Below are 19,560 nucleotides of genomic sequence, written 5' to 3' on the forward strand. Positions count from 1 at the left end.
ACTGACATTTTGCGCCACATTTTCTTTTCTACATGTGATGCTATTATGTTCTGTATTAATGCTATTTTTCCTAATTTCTAAATTCTGTAACCTGATTGATATTTGACTAATGATTAAAGGTTCAGAAAAACTTCACTTTTAACTAAGAAAATAAAACCCTTTAAAAATATTCAACTCTCTTTATTGGCCTAAATATTAAATGCATCTTTGATTTTCCTGTTTATGTAAAGTCTCCTGAAGGTAATATACAGTGGGAAGGGTCCAGTACCTTTACAGCGGTAAATTGGAGGTAATGAGGTTTTGCATTCTAAAATTACCGTGAAATTACCGCTGCATCAGTATCCAACCAAGTCGAGGATTGGTACTCGAGGGAATGGCCAGATATCAGTATGTGACAACTGGATCTGAAGATCTTTGTGGTCTTTTCATGGTGGATTACTCTGCTTCATGTCTGGACCACCAATTGGACAGATACTTCAGTTGGAAGCCCGATCCCCTTACGATTCGACAGATGCATTCCTGCAGGATCTGTCTGTGGAACAGGGATACTCGTTTTCACCCCTGCGATGATCAGGAGGTTGTCAGTACAATTGCGGCATCAGAGGGCGAAATTGGTCCTAATCACACTGTTTTGGAGGTCTCAAATTTGGTTTCCAGTTCTTTTGGAACTTCTTGGGATTCTCCATTTTTTTCTACCCCATGCTCCAGATCTTTTTTAGGACCCTCTGGGAAATCCTAACCTGCCTATCCTCCAAGGAAGGATGTCGCTCATAGCCTGGAGAATCACAGGGAACAATCGCGAGTCCTGGGACATTCATGCAAGGCTAAGCGAATGTTGGTAACAGCGTGGGCAGATGGGACCAGCAAAAGGTACAACTCAGCTTGATCAAGAAGGATTAGGCGGTGTGTACGAAAGAGTGACGATCCATTGGGGTGGAAAGTTGTCCAAGTAATGAATTCTTAGGCCTCCTTGGCCTCACAGGTTTAGCTTACCGCACAATGAATACATACAGATCAGCCATCTACACTGGACATGTCCTGATAAAAGGGTATCCGTTGGGGGAACACCCTCTGGTAAGTAAGCTGATGAGAGAAATTTGTCTGGTATTACCCTCAGAACCTCGTTTTTCAACGTTGTGGTATGTTAACAAGGTTCTGAGCCTCTTCAGGTCATGGCAAACGATTTAATTTGTGTCCTGTAAAGAGCTCAGGGCGAAGCTCGCTATGCTACTCTGTCTAGTGTCCTGTTGCAGAGTGTCAGATGCCCGGGCCCTGGATATCACAGGCAGAAGTTTTACTCTGAAGGAGTCACTTTCCATATTTCCAGGAAGACTAAACTTAACTCAAAAGTGGTGCCCTACCCTACTTTTGATAAACTCCCCACACTATGTGTTGTTCGGTGCCTAAAAGCATTTGAGCAAAAAGAACAATTGATGGACAGAATGCTTAACAATGTCAAACATTCACCCCAGTACAGAGATTTGAGCCTAAATCCATCGTTTTTTGCTCCCCATGCCAATCCAGTATAAACCCAGCCATATGCAAATCAGTCTTGACCCTGCTCCCCATGGGAACAGTCCAGCCCGAACTGCCAGGCCAGGTCCTCCCTTGACTGGAAACAAGCATCCTCGGACCGGTTTTAGGGTTTAACCCCTCAACAGCCAGGCTAGCTTGACTCCAGTGGCATGGAGAGCATGGGACCCATGTCTGGGCATACCCATCCCACTCGGGATGACAAAAGCAAATGCTACTGGATTCGAGCTAGCTTGGCTGATTAGGTTATTCCCCGAAACCAGTCCTAGGATGTTGGTTTCTGGTTCAGGTAGGACCAGGATTGACAGTTCAGGCTGGACTATTCCCATGAGGAGCATGGTCAAGACTGATTTGCATATGGGTGGGTCTGAACTGGGGTGGCATGGTGAGCAAAAGAACAATGGATATAATCCACTTCTCGTGACTATGGGTGAATGTTTGATTTGTTCTGCATTGTTTAAAAGGCATATGAGAACATGATGCAGGAGACCCGTCCCCCGGGTAAGAGACAATTGCTAATATCCATGAGGAAACCTTTCAAGCCTGTCTCCTCTCCCACCAAAGCAAGGTGGGTCCAATGGGTTATGCAGGAAGAGGGGATTCATGGGTCACATTTTGGAGCCGACTCAGTGAGAGGGCTGATGGCCTCTAAAGTTTTTTCTCTAGGGGGCATACTGGAGAACATCCTTAATGCAGCAGACTGGACTTCTGACTTCATGTTTAAAAGGTTTTATTTTAAACCAGTTTTGGACATGGCCTCCTTGGTGGAGGATAAGCTTTAAATGAGCAGAATCATCGCCTTTGGTCCCGACATAGAATGAAAATGTTCCTAGCTAATGTAAATGAATTTTTCCATTCTTTTAAAGGACATGGAGGCGAGGATTTTTCCTGCCCAAGGATTTCAGGGAAATTATACCCACCCTGCTGTAGATTATTCAGTTATACCAGTGGTTACTACCTGGTAGACTACTTAAAGGATATGTATAACCATTTGTCCTGAGAATTCCATGCCTGAATTATTGTTCTTTATTCAACTTCATTGTTCATGGATGACATCATTTGTTTCCTTATAGTTGGAATCTGAACACTTGATCCCTGAATATGGACTTCATTGGTATGTTTGTATTTGAGGTTCTGATTTGACCAAAGGAGAATAGGGAATAATTGTGACTTGTTCTGTTGCATAAAAGAAAGAGGAAGTGAGATGGAGGAAGAGCTGTTATGAAGGACTGACCTTGATGTGGATTGGTTGAGACTTTTTTGCAGTTCCTTTCCAGTTGGATGTTGGGAAAGGTAGTTTATAATGTTAAAAGTCTGCTGGATTGTAATGAACGAAGAATTTGTTGTATTTACGAAAAGGAAAAGTGGAGTAAATCTTACAGATGTTTGTTCTGGCTTCTCATCAGTCTACCTGCTGGTAGTCTTTTGTCCTAGCCAGTCTTTACACTTTTCCTACTGCTTTATTTAATTCTTCCTGCCTTTTGTCGGTTTTGAGCAGGCTATGCAAGATTTCCATCCTTAACCACTTAACTAGTTATCATGACTCAGCCTGGGTCTCCCTCCCTTCACCCATAACCCACCCTTAACATAGCGATAAAACTTCACAGGGAAGAAGACTCTAGCATACATGCAAACAATTTTTAACAGAAAAGTAGGAGATTTTGAAAAAACATCAGGGGAATGCATTTTCCCCATTGACTTCCATCTGGAATTGCCTCTGCTTCAACAGAAGACAGCCAAAATGAAGCCATATCTGCTTCAAAAATTGGTAGTCTCCTGCTTTGAATCAGGTCTATTGTATGCTCTAGCTACCGGAGGGATTTACTCCTGCAATAATTATTCAAACACCAGTGGCGGTAGCACTTTAGTGAAAGGTTGTTTGAAACAATCAAGAAAAAAGTTGATCCTTTCTTCGAGATCTAGCATTTCACTTAAATTTGAACAAAGACCTTAAGAAAGTTCCAGAACTACCCACACAACGCAGGCAAAGAAATGACTAAAGGTCAGCAGCCATAATGGTTTTCTCAAAGCTATGCACTTGGATTAACTGTACAAAGTCTAATTAATGAAAAAGGTCACTGCATGTTCACACCGCTTAAAGTACCTCTGGATGGTCACTAACAGCGAAAACTTGAGCAAAGATGAAAAATCCGGGCAGTGAGAAACATCTTATTCCACAAAAGGGCCTGCAAGCACTTTAAACGTGGCTCCGGGACTATAAGAGCCAAGAAACCGAATGTGCTCTACAAACTGGGGTTAAGAGACATGAATAAGAACTAGGAGTAGAAAGATAACACAAATCTGCTGGCAGGTAAGAAGACAACAGCAGTAGCAACTAAAACTAGGTTGCCCTTGTTGCCCCTGCCCGTGGATGTCATAAAGGCAGCTGCACCAAAAGAAACCAAGCTAACAAGGACTACTTTATTTTCATAGTTTGTTGCATGCTGGTCCTGTTGCCCTTCAAAAGCAATTAAGATGCAGTTGATGGGTTAAGGGCTGCATATCGTGTTAACCTTGTGATGTCATTGGGAGTCTAAGGGTGCTTGATGTCACTTCCAATGCCTCTGGCATTTTAGTAAATTCAAGTCCATTCTAAAAAGTGATGGAGAGAGGTAGATATTACAGTCATACAAGAGAAGTAGCAGGATGCCTAATGTGGATTGGCACCTACCTACATCTTCGCTCGCAAACCTCACAAGCCTCCTTGCAACATATAATGGGTCCTCACCACCCTCGAGCATCCTGGCCAGCCAATAAAGCGACGCATTTGCATCCGAACCACGCATGGATTTATGAAGAGCAGAGATGCAGTTGTAATGTTCTTCACCTTCAAAAGAAAGAGAATGATTTGTGAATTTGTAGTGGAAGCTAAGCTAAGAAGCAGGCGATGCAGCTGTGAGCAGAAGATTGCCAAATGATTTGGCGCCAGACACTAACATCAGCTATCTTAATTCAGAGAATACACATATGAACGCGTAGCTTAACACAGACTCTTAAAACAGTAAGAGAAACAGTGCATATAAACATAATATAGACCACCAGGGTGACCTTTCTACATTGCGTTCTATCAGCAATTTTTTAGGCATTCTACATCACAGCAAGCACAGCAGTATATCAAGTTGCACTGCCAAGACATACCCGTAACAATCAAACTGATTCAGTTAATAGTAATTTATTGTGAGTTTTATATGTGAATTGCTTGTGGACTGGATTCATAAACGTTTTGAAGAAAAAAGCATGCCTGTATGTTATTCAAATCCTAAATTACACACAGTCATAATGCAATAAAGTACTTGTAACACTGAGTTTGTAGGTTGGAATTTATTACAAATTCTCCTGCTTTAGCAATTCTACCAGCCTGGGGTTGGATCGGAAATAGCGAACCAGATAGTGATGTAAAGAAATCGCAGTGGGTTTACTGTTGCCCTCCGAATTTGTAGGGTTGTTGCACTTCAAGATCAGCTCATTATTCACACAACCTTTGCCACACGAGAAGATGGGCAGGACACATGTACGAAACACCAGAGTTGCAAGTAACAGCTTCTTTTGCGACAAAGCTTTCTCAAAAATGCTCTGCTGAGCATTTTATATTAGGCACAACTACCCAGAAAAAGGAACATGAAGTAACAAGTAGCCAGTTGGAAAAGGTTTGCAATGTATGTGACCAGTGTGGCTAATTCAAGCTAACAGACTAAGCTCTAATTCAGTGGTACACAGATATGAATGCTGAGTGTGCACTTGAAAGACACAGATGGTTTGTACCAGACAACTGGTTTAGCTGGAGTTGTGTTTTTGAAGGAATGAGGAGGGAGGCAGGGATGAGTGAATGATAATGGGCCAGACGGTTGTATTTAACAATGAGCAGAACGAGAGAATGGTCTTGTCTCACGAGCTAAGTATTATTGAAAGCCTGAGAGGCCCAGTCACCTAAAATTTCGTTTTATTTATGACTTATCATTTTACACAACAAGTAATAAACATTACAGACTTCCATCACTTATAAATCGATATTGTGGCCAGTGGCCTAAATTACGTTTGACTGTCCCATAAGAGGGCTGCATAATATATATTTGTTTTAAAGATCCACCACACATTTAGGTGGACTAAAGGCAACATTTGGGATAAACATCCACCATGCTTTATTGTTTTATTTCTCTCTCAGAACCTAACTTTCCCAACTGATAGCATGTTAAATTAAGAGAAAGCTGCACTTCATCTGGTGTTTTAAAGACTTTTCTCCCCATGCCTCCACCCCCCCACCCCCGCAACTCCCTGACCGAGAAACAAAATGGCAGCCACAACTTTCCTTTTAGGGTGCAGCCAGCCAGAGACTTGCTTTTATCCCCCGGATTCGCTGATCCCCGGTCGGATAGATACAAGTCCCTAGACATACATATATTTATTTAATAACCCCCAAACTACAACTGAAAAGATTTACATAAAATTACAAAAAAGGCTCTTTCTAGACCAAGATCTACTTTTCAGCAAAATTTGGTTTAATTCCGCTCAGTGGTTCGGGCTGTAGTCGTGTTAAAAATATGTGAAATACCAATAGACACTGCATAGAGAAAAAAGCTTTTTGGACCCCCTTTTTCTCTGCCCCGCTTGACAAATCACCCTGATACTTTCCAAACAGCAGCTGAAGTAACTGGTACACTAGGTTTGAAACTTTCGTGAAGATTCATCAAACACCACCAAAGTTATTAGAAAAAACAAAAACGCGTTGTCTATGGGAAAAGTTGGTCCCAACTATAACAACCTACTGCCAATAGGAGATCAATCGGTCTCTCCTGAACTCATATCCACTTTGCGTTACAAAGACATGATGGTTGAGTAATTTGTTTGATACATGCATCACAGACCACAGCTCCAATTCTCTCTGTGTCCAACCAACACTCACCGAATTTCCAACAATCCACATTCTGTTCCCACATACTACTACAGGCTCACATCACACAGTACTCGTCACCTTGCCTATATCTCAAGAGTTTTACTTACATTGATAGGTTCGATATTCACTAGGCATGTCTGTTTTGGCTGTCCTACTAGCTAAACCCATTCCATTTGTTTGCCCCATGTTTTCTATAGCAGCATGTGGATTTCCATCGTGTTCAGTCTATTGCGATGTTTACCCACTCATAACTCTCCTTCAAAGTAGGAGGGTAAAAGTGGAGGAGAAATACCAACAGCCAGGGGATCTGACAAATGACAATGGTCTGCTTTTCATCCCTTCTAGTGGCCCTCATGTGTGTGTCTCTTCTGCCAGATCCTACTCCATAGGTCTCTCTTCCAGGCAGTCTCTATAGGGCCTTGGGGATGCAACAAATTAAAGGCTATTCGGAACCTTGCCTGTACTAATTCCAAGACTGATAATTTATATCTCATTTTCTCCTTTTTCGGTTTGGAGAATACAGAGTAGACAGTGTTTCATTGAGGGCTCAGGTATATTGCCCTGACTGGAAGTAATCCACCGACAACCCCACTCCCCTCCTCCCCCTAGAGTTCTGCTACTATATCGCAAGTCTTGTGCAAGAATGTTGAACACAAAAAGAGCCGCTCCTAGCGTGATAACCTAAGTGCTACAGTGTTATCTTGTGAGTAAAGGCATCTCACAAAAAGTGAAAGACTGGTCTCACACACCACCTGATGTCATGCTTCATCATTGATCAGTCCTCGCCCTCTAAAAACTTGGTTTGGTATAGGGCGGGCATACACCTGAAGACAGGAATACACTTCTAAAGCTAAGTGGGGGCCCTTACAAAAAAGTGAGGTTAAAAGGCCATTACAGAGGTCACACTCATTTTAATGTAACTGGCATCTGTACGGTGATTTAAATGAATGGTCAGTGTTTGGGGATTCTATTGTCCCCCCCACCGTGATATGAGTGGTCGACATGTTTCTGCCTGATGGACCAGTGAGGAGGTGAGGAACACGGACGTAGGTGCAGAGGCCGGAGGACTTTCTTCAAACACGGTTGACCAAAGGGGTCTCCTCTCCTCACTCTCCTATGGGGCTAGTAGGTCCCATCTGTTAGGGCTTGAATACTTTAGCCGCACAAACGGTGGAGTGTGATATTGATCACCCCACCAAGTGGAACCCACACCATCACAGTACAGTTAGGGAGGAGCCCGATTGTGTAATATAGGTCCGGATGAATGCCACGACCCTTCGGGCCATCAGGCAGAAACATGTTGACCACTCATATCACGGTGGGGGGACAATAGAATCCCCAACACACCAACCATTCATTTTAATCACCATACAGATGCCAGTTACATTAAAATGAGTGTGACCTCTGTAATGGCCTTTTAACCTCACTTTTTTGTAAGGGCCCCCACTTAGCTTTAGAAGTGCATCCCTGTCTTCAGGTGTAGGCCCGCCCTCTATCAAACCAAGTTTTTAGAGGGGGAGGACTGGTCAAAGATGAAGCATGACACCAGGTGGTGTGTGAGACCAGTCTTTCACTTTTTGGGAGATGCCTGCACTCACAAGGTAACACTGTAGCACTTAGGTCATCACACTAGGAGCGGCTCTTTTTGTGTTAAACATTATAGATTGGAGGCTACCTACTCCGAGCACCCCGCCTCTAGTTCCCTTCCCTAGGTCTTCTCTGTGGTTCTTGTGGTTAAACATTGTGCAAGAATGTACCAAGGCCCTCTCCACATCTTGTGCAGGTAGAGGATCTCTCTGGGTAGATCTTGTTAATCTTTTGCAGTTTCATGTGGATCTGTTAAAGGAAGTAGAAATGTGTCCGTTTAAATATGGTACTGCTTAATGCTTAATTGATTTGAAAGAGCTATCTCCAATTATTTGTCAATGGTGAGATCTTGTAGTTTATATTACCAATGATGCTTGCCTCTCGAAGTGGCTTTCTTCCAGTCTTGCTTCAAGGCTATGTATAATTTGGATACCAGTTAACACTCTTCCCCCTATTTCAAACATGGCCTCTAGAGTCTATGCTGGGTTGGGTGCCCTTGAGAACTTGACCCAAATATCCATAGCTGTACTAGCCAGTTTGGCACATTAGGGAAACTGGCCTGGACCTCTACCAAATGCTACCCGTGTCTCTGGAAATGTGGTAAACAAACCCACTGGCTACAAGTCACTAAACATGTTACACACCTCTCTCACCTTCATACCAACATATCAGTTATTTGCATAAATGGTCGTTAGGACCAGGTCTTCCACTTCTCACTTTATGGTTAATGCAGCATGGCCTTATGATTTCCAGTATCTTGACTCTTGTACTTCCCAGTGCCTTCTGTGCAAATTGCAGACTCTGGTGAAGGTGCTGGATTCACTTATTCAGACTTTAACGAGTGATTGTCACGGCTCCCAGCTAATTGTGATCTCTGAATTCAAATTGCATCAAGCAGTTAAGGGATTTAAAGCTGCACTGCCCAATTCGTCACACAAAAGTACGATCAAATAATATTTGATAATGTTGCCCACCTCAATGGTCCGCTGCTCATAGACCATACCATACGACAAACAACTCATAGACAGAGAGGCAGCAATAGCAGCAAGACAATAAGAGAAACAGTTTTCCTTGAGCCTTCAATGTTGAAGATGAGTGCTTCTTTATTGTATGAAGTCAGAAAAGCGCAGCCAATGCGTTTCACCATCAACAGGGCTTCATCAGGGTCAAATTGATCACACTTAATTCGTCATGGAGTTTATTAGGGAAAACCGTCTTACAAAAGTACTAATGGCACATAAAGAACCATGCCTTATAACTGGAAGAATCACAATACCGATTCCATACAGGAGTGAGGACCAGTCTATCCTACCCAGTCGTCTTAATATCCCCAAGGTCAAGGGGATATAGTTTGGAACCCAAGCCATGTACGGCCAAAACACAAATCGCTCTAACGGATCCGGATTCCGATATCTGTAGACATATATTGTTCAGATTTCAAAGTTTTAAATCTTTGTAATGACACTGTTAATAAAAGACATTACTGGTCAAATAATATGAGTTACCCGTGATCTGGTCAATCATGTACTTTATGGGGTCATTTGTGAGGTCGTGAGCACTGCACATTTGGCAGAAGGTTAACATGGCTGCTTTACCTCACTATAACTTACCAAGAACAGTGTTTTTAGTGGAGTGAGATTTTGCAAAGTATTTTAAAAAACCATACAAAAACTTGCAGCTGCAGGAAACACACTGTCACAAGAGTCGGTGGGTATATTGGTGCTGCAAGGCAGACATTGCTTGTCCGCTTGCTGTACCGCCTCAAGGTTTGCCCCACTCCCCGTGCTCACCATCACTGGCATTCTTCTGCTCCACCCCAACCCCTCCTACCCTACCCTTGAGCACCACTCTTTGCTATCTTCCCCGGAGGTAGCCACAATTTTCAGGCTCAGCATGTTCCAGAGTGGACATCGTGACAGTGTGAGGCTTTTATGGCCGGCCTTTGCATATTAGGCAAGTCTGGTCTGGAAAATTCACCTACTTTAACTACGGTTGATGTTTCCAGAATGGGCCCAAAATGCACGTAAAGCATGAACTTCACCCAACGCTTCGCAATGCCCATGCTCCCCTGAATCCACTAGGCTCAACCTCTGGTCGTATTTCTTGGCGCAGGGCTCGGCATCACACAAACCCTAGGCGGGATGTGACAGTGCTGAGCCCCGACCTCACTTTGGCAATGACCAGCCCAGCCCTGAACTCATCGCTAGAAAGGTCACTAAGCCCTTATGCCCTGCACTCTGCAACCCTACTCTTGCACCACCTGCTCAAACATATAGTTGGCTAAGCACTGCCTCATAAACAGCACATTCAGAGCACAATGTAGTCCTACTTCATATTAAACCAACAAAACACATCATACCCGCACCTGGTATAATATACACATTATCAGATATATGTAAAAGACATTAGAAACACGAAAGATCAAGCTTTATGTGCAAATGTGTGACCTGAAGCTGTCACGGCACATGGCTGTACTCTAAGACAACCAGATCAATTTTAACAAGAAGATAACACAAGGTAGACCTATAAACAAGCTGTTCCTATTGTTCCAGCCAGACATAACACCAAGAAGATTATTCTGCTCTGCTGAAATGTAATACACGGACCGCTATTTCTATTGTTCTGCCTATAAAGCATCCAGTGGCGCGCTCTCATAATCAGGCCAAGCTAAACAATGTGTGTGTGAGCTATGCCGCTGCACTCAACCTGTCAACAGGCGCAGCGTGCAGCCGTAAAACGAGCAGCTGACATCATTCCGTGCCGCCGCCACGGGCGTCACTCGGGCTTCACCAGGCACGGATTGCGAACTCCATGGAGGTAAGGAATCCCTTCTGAAAGGTTCAAGCATGAAGTAACAAGTCAGAATGCTACAACAATACACATGTCCTATAAAACGCGCGCTCACAATGCTTCTGCTAATGCCTGCTGTGGGTTGCAGTCTGAATCATGTTCAGCACGTTGGACTCAACATGTTCTCTTCAACCACCAGTAAAATAAATAAATAAATAAATAATACATTAAAGCAAAGACACCAGGTCTGAATTTAATGTGCCAACGCTGTGCGAGAGGCACAGGATGGAGCGGGCAGATATTACTACAGTTGTTAAGTAGCTCCTCGTGCAGTTTAAAACCCGGAGCTAAAAAGATCTGTCAGGTGCCTTCTTATCAACTGGTCTTTTTTTTAAACGCACTACAGCCCCGGCCAGACTACCCAGTCTGACACTCTGGCATTACCAGGGTAGGCTGAGGGGCTTTCTTACTGACTCCCTTCAGAATGGGGCTGATTTGAACACTTTTGCTATTGCGGTTTCTGGTTTCCAGTACAGTACAGACTACAATAATTGGACTTGAAACTTTCGTTCTTCCATTCTTTCACAGTGGAGATTATCATTTCAGTAGCTATTCCAGGGTTCTTCTGAGAAGCCATACTCACAAAAATCTTTATGAGTAGTTGAGTCTTACTCCGGTCTTCGATGAGATTTGCATCTGAATATACATTTTTTATTTACAAAGCACTTTGTGAGAAGCTGCATTTTAATCCAGGTTTAGGCGTGACTTACCCGTGTACTATCAGGAGTCAGATATGATTATGAAGAAAAGCTTTGTGGATCACAACACTACATTCAATGAGTAAGCATTCATTACGTTTGAAAATAAATCAATAAGTCACACCTAGGACTGTCAAGAGACTCAATCAAAAGCAGGAAAACTAGGTAGGAGTAGAATAACGGAGTCTGTGCCACTTAATATAGATGTCTGAATGCACAAAATACCCAAGTCACTTATTGTTTCTGATTAATTACTACATATCTCCCTCTGTGACATAACATTGACACCAACAGGGATAGTGACATGACACTATTTTTCCTTCTCCGTTTTTGTTTTTTCCCACTGTGTCTAACTCTCTTTATTCAAATGAATGCCACTCACAGTTGTCGTTTTAGTTTTATATGCTTAAAATGAGTACGACTCACAAACTTTAACTTACGTAAAGCAAATATAGACCCAGTGTTGGCCCAAAGAACATCCTGGCTGCAAAAAGAAAGTCAGATACAGATCTTTGAGTATAAATTTGCTTTATTCTTTAGTTTTCTTTAGATGGTACTGGGACACAGACCCTGAGGATCAAACAAGTTAACAAACAGGCTACCTGAATGTAGTATATATTGATTATGTCTAAAAGTGTTCATGTATGACGTGGAAAGAGTCTGGGATTCTCATAGCATTGTCATTGAGAGGTTGGGCTCCGAGGCTGCCACACCGTCCACGTCGTGGGCTGCTTCTCCAAATAAATCTATTTAGCTTACCTCGTTTTGTGCAGTTCCGTCACTATACTGAATAAAAGGAAATTAAGAAGTGGGAGGAGAATGGGCAGCATATGGTGGGTTTTCAGTCATAGGAGATACGGTGGAAGACAGGTGCCTCCAAAAACAAGTGTTGCAGACAAATCCATAGGTGCAAAATAGATATAGCTGACTGGTCTCCTATGTGTACATTGGGACAGGACTCTGACCGCTTTAGGGACCGACACACCTGTCCACTTCTCTGATCATCAGAATCCTTTAGGACCAATGCAACACTTTTTCCTCCCTCAACCTGTGTTCGAATTTTTGTTTCATCACGCTCACACTTTTCCTTTTCTAATTTTTGGGATTCCTCTTGCCCCAGCACACCTTTGCAAAATGCCATACTCTCCCACACAACGTGCACTCTTTACCAATTGCTGGTCAAAATTTTGAGGTAGCTAAATGACTATTGCTTCCATATTTGTAACATGCTTAGTCTTCTTTGGCTCTCCTATACTCTACCTAGTTACGAGACCCACTAATACTGCAAATTCATGTCAATTTTAATTCACATTTATCCTCACTAACAGTCCACGTCCATTTCTGAAACTGCTTAACGGCTTTAGCTGTTGCTATGGTATTTGGTAAATTGGGATCCCCTAGAACCCATAATCGATCTTGTATGTTTTTACTTCTGGCATTTACTATGATCTGGTCCATTACCATTTTATTCTATATGGTACTGAAATAACAGGACATAAATGAAGCACTTAATGCTGTCAAAACCTCATCGAAAATTCACCTTCTTGTGGTGGCGAAGTAGAACATTTCCCCTTCCATCTCTTACACTGCATTGGAGGTTCCCCTTTGCTTTGAAAATATTAGGAAGGGGAATCAAACCGCATTTTCCACCTCCGTTTATAATAACTGGATTATAGTATATTACATTAAAACTAATATAAATAATGCAAAGTAAACACTTTTGTTATAGAGTGAGTTACTATGTATATATATCACAGATAGAACTTCTCCAGATGTGCTTCAAATTGAGAACCATATAAGGAATGCTAGCGATGACAGCATGAGTTTATGTGTGCACATCACAGAAAGGCTTTTCCTGGATGTGCTTCAAGCTTCATTATAATGTGCGCACATCACAGCTGTTTCATTTGTTTTCCTATTTTAATTATTCAATTTGATTTTCGTTTAGCAAATTTGTGCACATCACAGGTGAACACGTTGATGTGCTTCAATCATCACAGTTGAATTTTTTTCCTCATCTGAATTTCGTATTTCACTCTTATTAAGTAATCGGATGCGGTCAAAAAATGTGTGCACAACAGAGATGAGAACGTCATTTAGAAAGAACTTTATAACTCAAGTAAAATGTATTAACTGAGTATGTATTATATTCTCGATAGAAACTTGCTTGATCTGTTGACGCGCCACATTTGTTGGAGATTCGTGATGGGTGGGTGTGACATAATGCAGGTTCTATGGAACTGCCCAAACTTAATGGCCACTGGGGTAGAAGAGTGGTCTATCCTTAGGGGACTGGAGGAGGCCCTTGACCAGATTGTCTCTCCTACATGATATAACCGATTGCAATATGTCCACCAAACATGGGAAATGATGGCTAATTACGGGACTGGCTACCGCCAAACTATGCATTCTTCGCCACTGGAGAACCCGGCGGTCCCGAGTGGGGTGACTGGCTTATAGAACTGGCAAAAAGAGTGTGAAAGGATCATTTATAAGGTGAAACGCCAATTGGATATTTACATCAGAGTGTGGAAACCCTTTCGACTGGCGGAGGCTAGGGGGGGATACTGAGGTAAGGGTTAGCCGCTGCCTTATCATACAGGGAAATTGCCATCTTGAGTCGCCTCAATTTATCTATTGTTGGGTTTTCCCGGTTTATTACCTTATGAGGGATGAAGTTCCTTGCCTTTTCACGTCTTCCCTTGTTGAAACCTACTTACATTGGTTTGTATTATGCATTATGGGGGGTTTCTTTCTGTGCACTGATAATACGGGTTTGCTTATTTTCTGTAATCGGGACAATTGCAGTCTCATTACGTTCTAGGCTTACTGTAAAACTCTCTTGATGTACTGTTTTAATTTTTTTTGCACATTGCTCTTAAAATGACAATATAGAAGTGTCCCAAAAAAACATAGAAGCTTGCTTGATGAGAGCACTTTCCAAGTAGTGCAGAATAATGGCCAGACCACACCCAAATAAAGTCTTTGTCTGCTGTTAATGAGATAAACCTGATTACAGTAGAGGATTTTACCGAGCAGGAGTGCACCTTTAGGTTGAGGAAACGTCGAGTGTATACAGACTTTTAGTTGTGCACCTTACAGCCCATGCGGCAACGGTGCATGGTTATAGCAATGGCTGAAGAGCGCAAGCATGTGAACATATAAAAGATCCAAGGATGGAGAAATTAATTTTTAATAAGTGATGTAAGTCCAAACACCATAAAAATAGGGAATGGGCCGTACTCAGTTAGTGCAATATAACACATAGTGAAAACAGCAAACAGTGCACAAGTGGGGGACTACATTATGCTAACCCCATCCGCCACTGAAGACACCGGCCAAAAGCCAGAAGAAGCGCAACGCACAGCCAAATCTACAAACAGTGCATCCTATGAAATCGTCTCCCTCATTCACTCAGAAACTGCAGTGGTGGCTCATCCAGTCTCACCTCAGACACGTTGCCTTGGCAATATATCTTCCAGGGAGGGAGATTGGATATGCAGATCAATTGAGTCGCCCTCTTCCCTCCTCGATTACGATGTCCTTCAGCACTCAGATTTTTTGGGAAATTTTAGGGAGGCTCAGGCCTCCATGGTTGGATCTTTTTGCCTCACCCCAGGATGTGAATCTTCCTCAGTTGTGCTCTTTACTGCCATGCCAGGAATTATGGGAATAGATGTGATGGGCTTTGCCTGGCTCCCGGGGCTTCTCTATGCATTTCCTCCCTTTCCTCTAATAAGAAGAATTCTGGCCACACTCAAGGGGAAGAAGGTGGAAGCATTGCTGGAGACTCCATCCTGGACCCTGCAACCTTGGTTTTCAGTGCTTCATCATCTTTCCATACCCCTCCACTATGGATACTTCCACTGACCTCATCTCCTCTCAGTTTTCACCTTCTTCCTTGGAAAACCCTGCGTCATTTGTCTCTGGGAGTTTGGAGATTGAGAGGAGGTGGCTAGAGGCTTTAGGTTGTTCTACTGGGACAACCCTTTCTATTCAGAATTCCAGGAAACTGAGCACTCTTAAAATTCACAAAAGGCATTGGAAGAATTTTTCTTCTTGGTGTTTTTATTTAGGGCTTCTTCCATGTTCCTGCGAGGGTGGAAGTATTTTGGGGTTTTTTGCCGGATGGTTTCCTTCTGGAAGTGTCTGTCTCTACACTTCACAGCAAATGAGCAGTGTTAGACCCATCATCCATAGGGTGGTCTTCCCCAAAACGTTTTGCCTGGTTACCTCCTCTTTTTGCCATTCTATTTGTTGGCCTTAGGACTCTGAGCACTAACACTGTTGGCCAGTGCTAAAGTGCATGTGCTTCTCACCTAAACAAGGTAACATTGGTATATACACAACTGGCACATTTAGTTTACTTGTAAGTACCTAAAAAAGTGGTATACCATATATCCAGGGCCTGTAACCTAAATGCTACTAGTGGGCCTGCAGCACTGAATATGCCACCCACACAAGTAGCCTTTCAAACCTGTCTCAGGCCTGCCATTGCAGAGCCTGTCTGTGCAGTTTACTCAGGGGCGCAACACATGCCACCGCAGCTCCCGCAGTGTGGAGGGGCCCCTCGCTGCAGAGGGACCCCTTAGCACACTACTCTGTGGCTTCTCGGAGTTCCTGCGTGTACGCTAACTCTTCAGCGTGTGCCATCGAGGAAGACTGTGATTTCCTTATCAAAGAGGCTCTGTTGATGAATGGATTGTGTCAGTTTCCAGAAATAAGCACGCAGACAGATAGCCCATGTTACAGGTGACGCTGGTTTTTCTTAGTTTGAAGATGAAGTGCTAACAACCACGTTCTGTAGGACCAGCTGTTATGTTTTTTGTTTGTAACACACGTCTCTAATTAAATGCTTTTAAAATGAAGTTATACACCTCAGATTGATTTGTCCTACTTTCATTTTAAAACACGGGTGTAATTAATCGGTCTTGTTAAAACGTGACGTTCATCAGCTGCTGAGTCTGCGATCCTTGAATGTCCTGCATACCAAGACTTGACTCAATTAAGAAATAGATAAGCAACTGCAGGAGATTTCACTCGGCTACTGCTTAAATGACACAGGTGGTCAGGGCGGAGCAAGGGTGCATACAGCCCTAATGCAAGTTAGGAAAACCATCCTCCTGCTTACAGGTTGAGTAGTCAAATGCAGCCATTGTACAGTGCAGTGGGTCCCATCACTCACCTGGGCACTAGTTAGACTGCACCGGCTCCACCAATGATAGCTATGCTCCTGAGCCTGGATAAGTCCTCTAGCGCTATTACAGCCGGCTTCGCATACTGCTCATTTAAAGATGGCTCAGGCCTTCCATACATTTTTATAAGGTCACTCCATGTCAACAGGAATACAGTTTTCCACCTTAGGCATTTGATTTAACAACCTAAGCAATTCCTGGCGTTTTCTTTTATCACATCAATTGACCCTGAAAACAATGATCTGTATACACTACAGGTACACGGAGTGCTTTGTGACAGGGACTCAACTAGTAACTTTACCCTTTTGTGAAATTCTGACAAAGCTCGTAGGTACTGTCATAGGTTGGCATTCAAAGAAGCATCCCGGATTTTGTGTTTTTTGCTGTTTTGGACCTTTCTTTAATATGCGTCTTCTACTGTTACATGCCCATTCTACTAAGGAAGCTGGGTTGATTTGAGGTGTGTTCTCATATACAGATACAGATGCCCTATAGTGGCGCAACGATAGCCTCCGCAGTCCCCTCAGTGCAGGGGAATTCCCTGAGCTCCAGGTGGCCCCCACCGGCACTGTGCATGGGCGGCAGGCTTGAATGGGTCTGGAGCACAGGGGGCCCCCTCCATGTAACTTGCAGGGGGGCCCCTCAAGTTTTGTTATGCCACTGAGTTTACTGCCACTCGGACATGCCATTTAAAACTACTTGCCAAACCTTAAAATCCCCTTTTATTACACATAAGTCACCCCCTAAGGTAGGCCCTTGGTAGCCCCTAGGGCAGGGTGCTGTGCAAGTAAAAGGTTCGACATGTGCGGTTAAGTTTTGCATGTCCTGTTAGTGACAAACACCCAAATTTGTTTCTCACTACTGTGAGGCCTACTTCTGTCATAGGTTAACATTGGGAATTCATTAATGCAATTTTAAGCTGTAATTTCTCATCAGAAAGGAGTAGCTGCATCATGTTTCATATCTTTGGAATGGTAATGATAAAATCTCTTTACCGATACAGTTGGATTTAACATTACTCTTTAAGTAATGCCACTTTTAGAAAGTGAGCATTTCTCTGCTCTTACTGCTCTCTGTGCCTGCAGCCCATCTCCAATACATCTCAGGTGAGTGGCCGCTACAAACACAGGAAGGTTAGGTTTGTCGGAGTACTCATTTGCATATTCTGATGGCTCGTCTCGAGCAGGAAGGGAGGGAGGAGCTGACATTTACACCTGAAAAGGCAGTGTCCTATTGCCCACACAAAGGACTGATTACCCCCTACTAATAGTCTGGAGTAAGTGCTGGGGAAAAAAGGACCTGTGTGCACTTCAAAGACACTTCTGTGAAGTCACCTCCACTTCAAAGGCACCACTGGGTATACGTACTGGGCCTCTAATCCTACCAAGACAGTACAAAACTGGACCGGAGGAAAAGGACTGGACCCATCCCACTTGAACCCACAGTGACTCCAAGGGCTTGCCTCCTGTTTTGGAGTTTCAAGGCCATCAAATACTTCCTACAAACCCTGCAATATCACCTGGACTCTGCCATCTGTGACTCCTGCCTTGATAAGTGGTGCTAATCCAGTCCTGGGCCCTAGGAAGTGCTAGTTTCTGTGCTGACCCAGCAGAATCCACACATCAATGACTTTGGGCTGATTGGAACCAACGCATCGCCCTTCAACACAGCTGCTTCCTGATGACATTGTTTCAACAGACTGCGCTGCTCGATGACTATGGACTGCAAGGCTCACTGACGACACATGGACTGCATCGCAAAGGGGTTCATCAATGAGGCTTCACCGACTGTGTGGATCGGAATAGACACTGCCTGCATCCACTAGATCGATGACGTCGCATTGCTTCCTCGCATACGGTCCTCGACATTGATGCTTCCTCGATCCAAGGTACTTTTTTAGTGGGCGGAGCACGAGTCCTGTAGCCGGCCTGCCCTCCATTGCGGTCAGCCTGAACTTTGGATTTACCCCTGTGTAGCGTGACCAGATGTCCCAGGTTGGCACTTTATGACTAAGCACTATATTTTGATTTTAAAATTAATAACTCCGGTCCTACTTGTTGAATTTTTATCATTTTGGTCTTGGTTTTGTGGCAGTTTCATTGTGTTACTGTGTGTGTATGCCTCTTTAGATAAGCCGGACTGCTCTGCACCAAGCTACCAGATGGTGAGCACGGGCTATCTTTTACTGTGTATCTAACATACCCCCACTAGAGTGGTGGTTCCTGCTTGAACAGGATGCATACCTGTGCAAACCGAACACCTAATTTCTAACAGGCAGCAAATAAAGCAATTAGAGCGTCGTCCCTGCTTCATTTCGATCATTTAGCTTTGCGTTTACAGAGAAGATTTTATTTGAGGAGACCAGTTGTCCATTCACCGGTTTCTCCATGGGATTTTCCTCCACTTTTGCCTGCCTTAGAGTTCCCTCCGTTTGAGCCCCTTTCCTCTGTATCTCTGGAATATTTGACCGTGAAAGTCTTTTTTATGGTAACTTAATTCTGGCCGGAGATCGGGGCTTAGCTCTGTCGTCCCTCCTTTTTGAGGACAATGTGTTTTTTGTCCCGATCCTACCTTTTTGCCTAAGGTGTCAACATCTTTCCACTTGTCCCAAGACTTGATTTTACCAGCCTTTTTTCCTTTTCCCTCCACGAGTGAGGACATTTATCTTAATTTTCTGTATCTGCCATAAGCAGTTTCGATCTTTTTTGTTACTTTACTGGTTGGCTAACAGGGGACATCGTCCCACCACTTCCACTTTGTCTTGATGGATTAGGACTATTATTTCCTTGGCCTACCAGCAGTCAGG

The 19,560-nt window shown here is 43.4% G+C and overlaps 1 protein-coding gene across 3 annotated transcripts in view; it reads right to left on the reverse strand.

The window, feature by feature from the left end:
* Positions 1-19,560, reverse strand: part of WRNIP1 (WRN helicase interacting protein 1) — a 320,975-nt gene that overhangs the window by 66,237 nt on the left and 235,178 nt on the right. For 2 of the 3 annotated variants that reach the window (XM_085607137.1, XM_085607139.1), the window contains exon 5: positions 4,205-4,360. In XM_085607137.1, coding sequence (XP_085463263.1) covers positions 4,205-4,360 — 156 coding nt within the window. The remainder of the gene's footprint in view (positions 1-4,204; positions 4,361-19,560) is intronic. The other variant, XM_085607138.1, reaches the window with a different exon arrangement.

Source organism: Triturus cristatus, chromosome 5_2 (genome assembly GCF_964204655.1).
Source record: "Triturus cristatus chromosome 5_2, aTriCri1.1, whole genome shotgun sequence".
Taxonomy (NCBI): domain Eukaryota; kingdom Metazoa; phylum Chordata; class Amphibia; order Caudata; family Salamandridae; genus Triturus; species Triturus cristatus.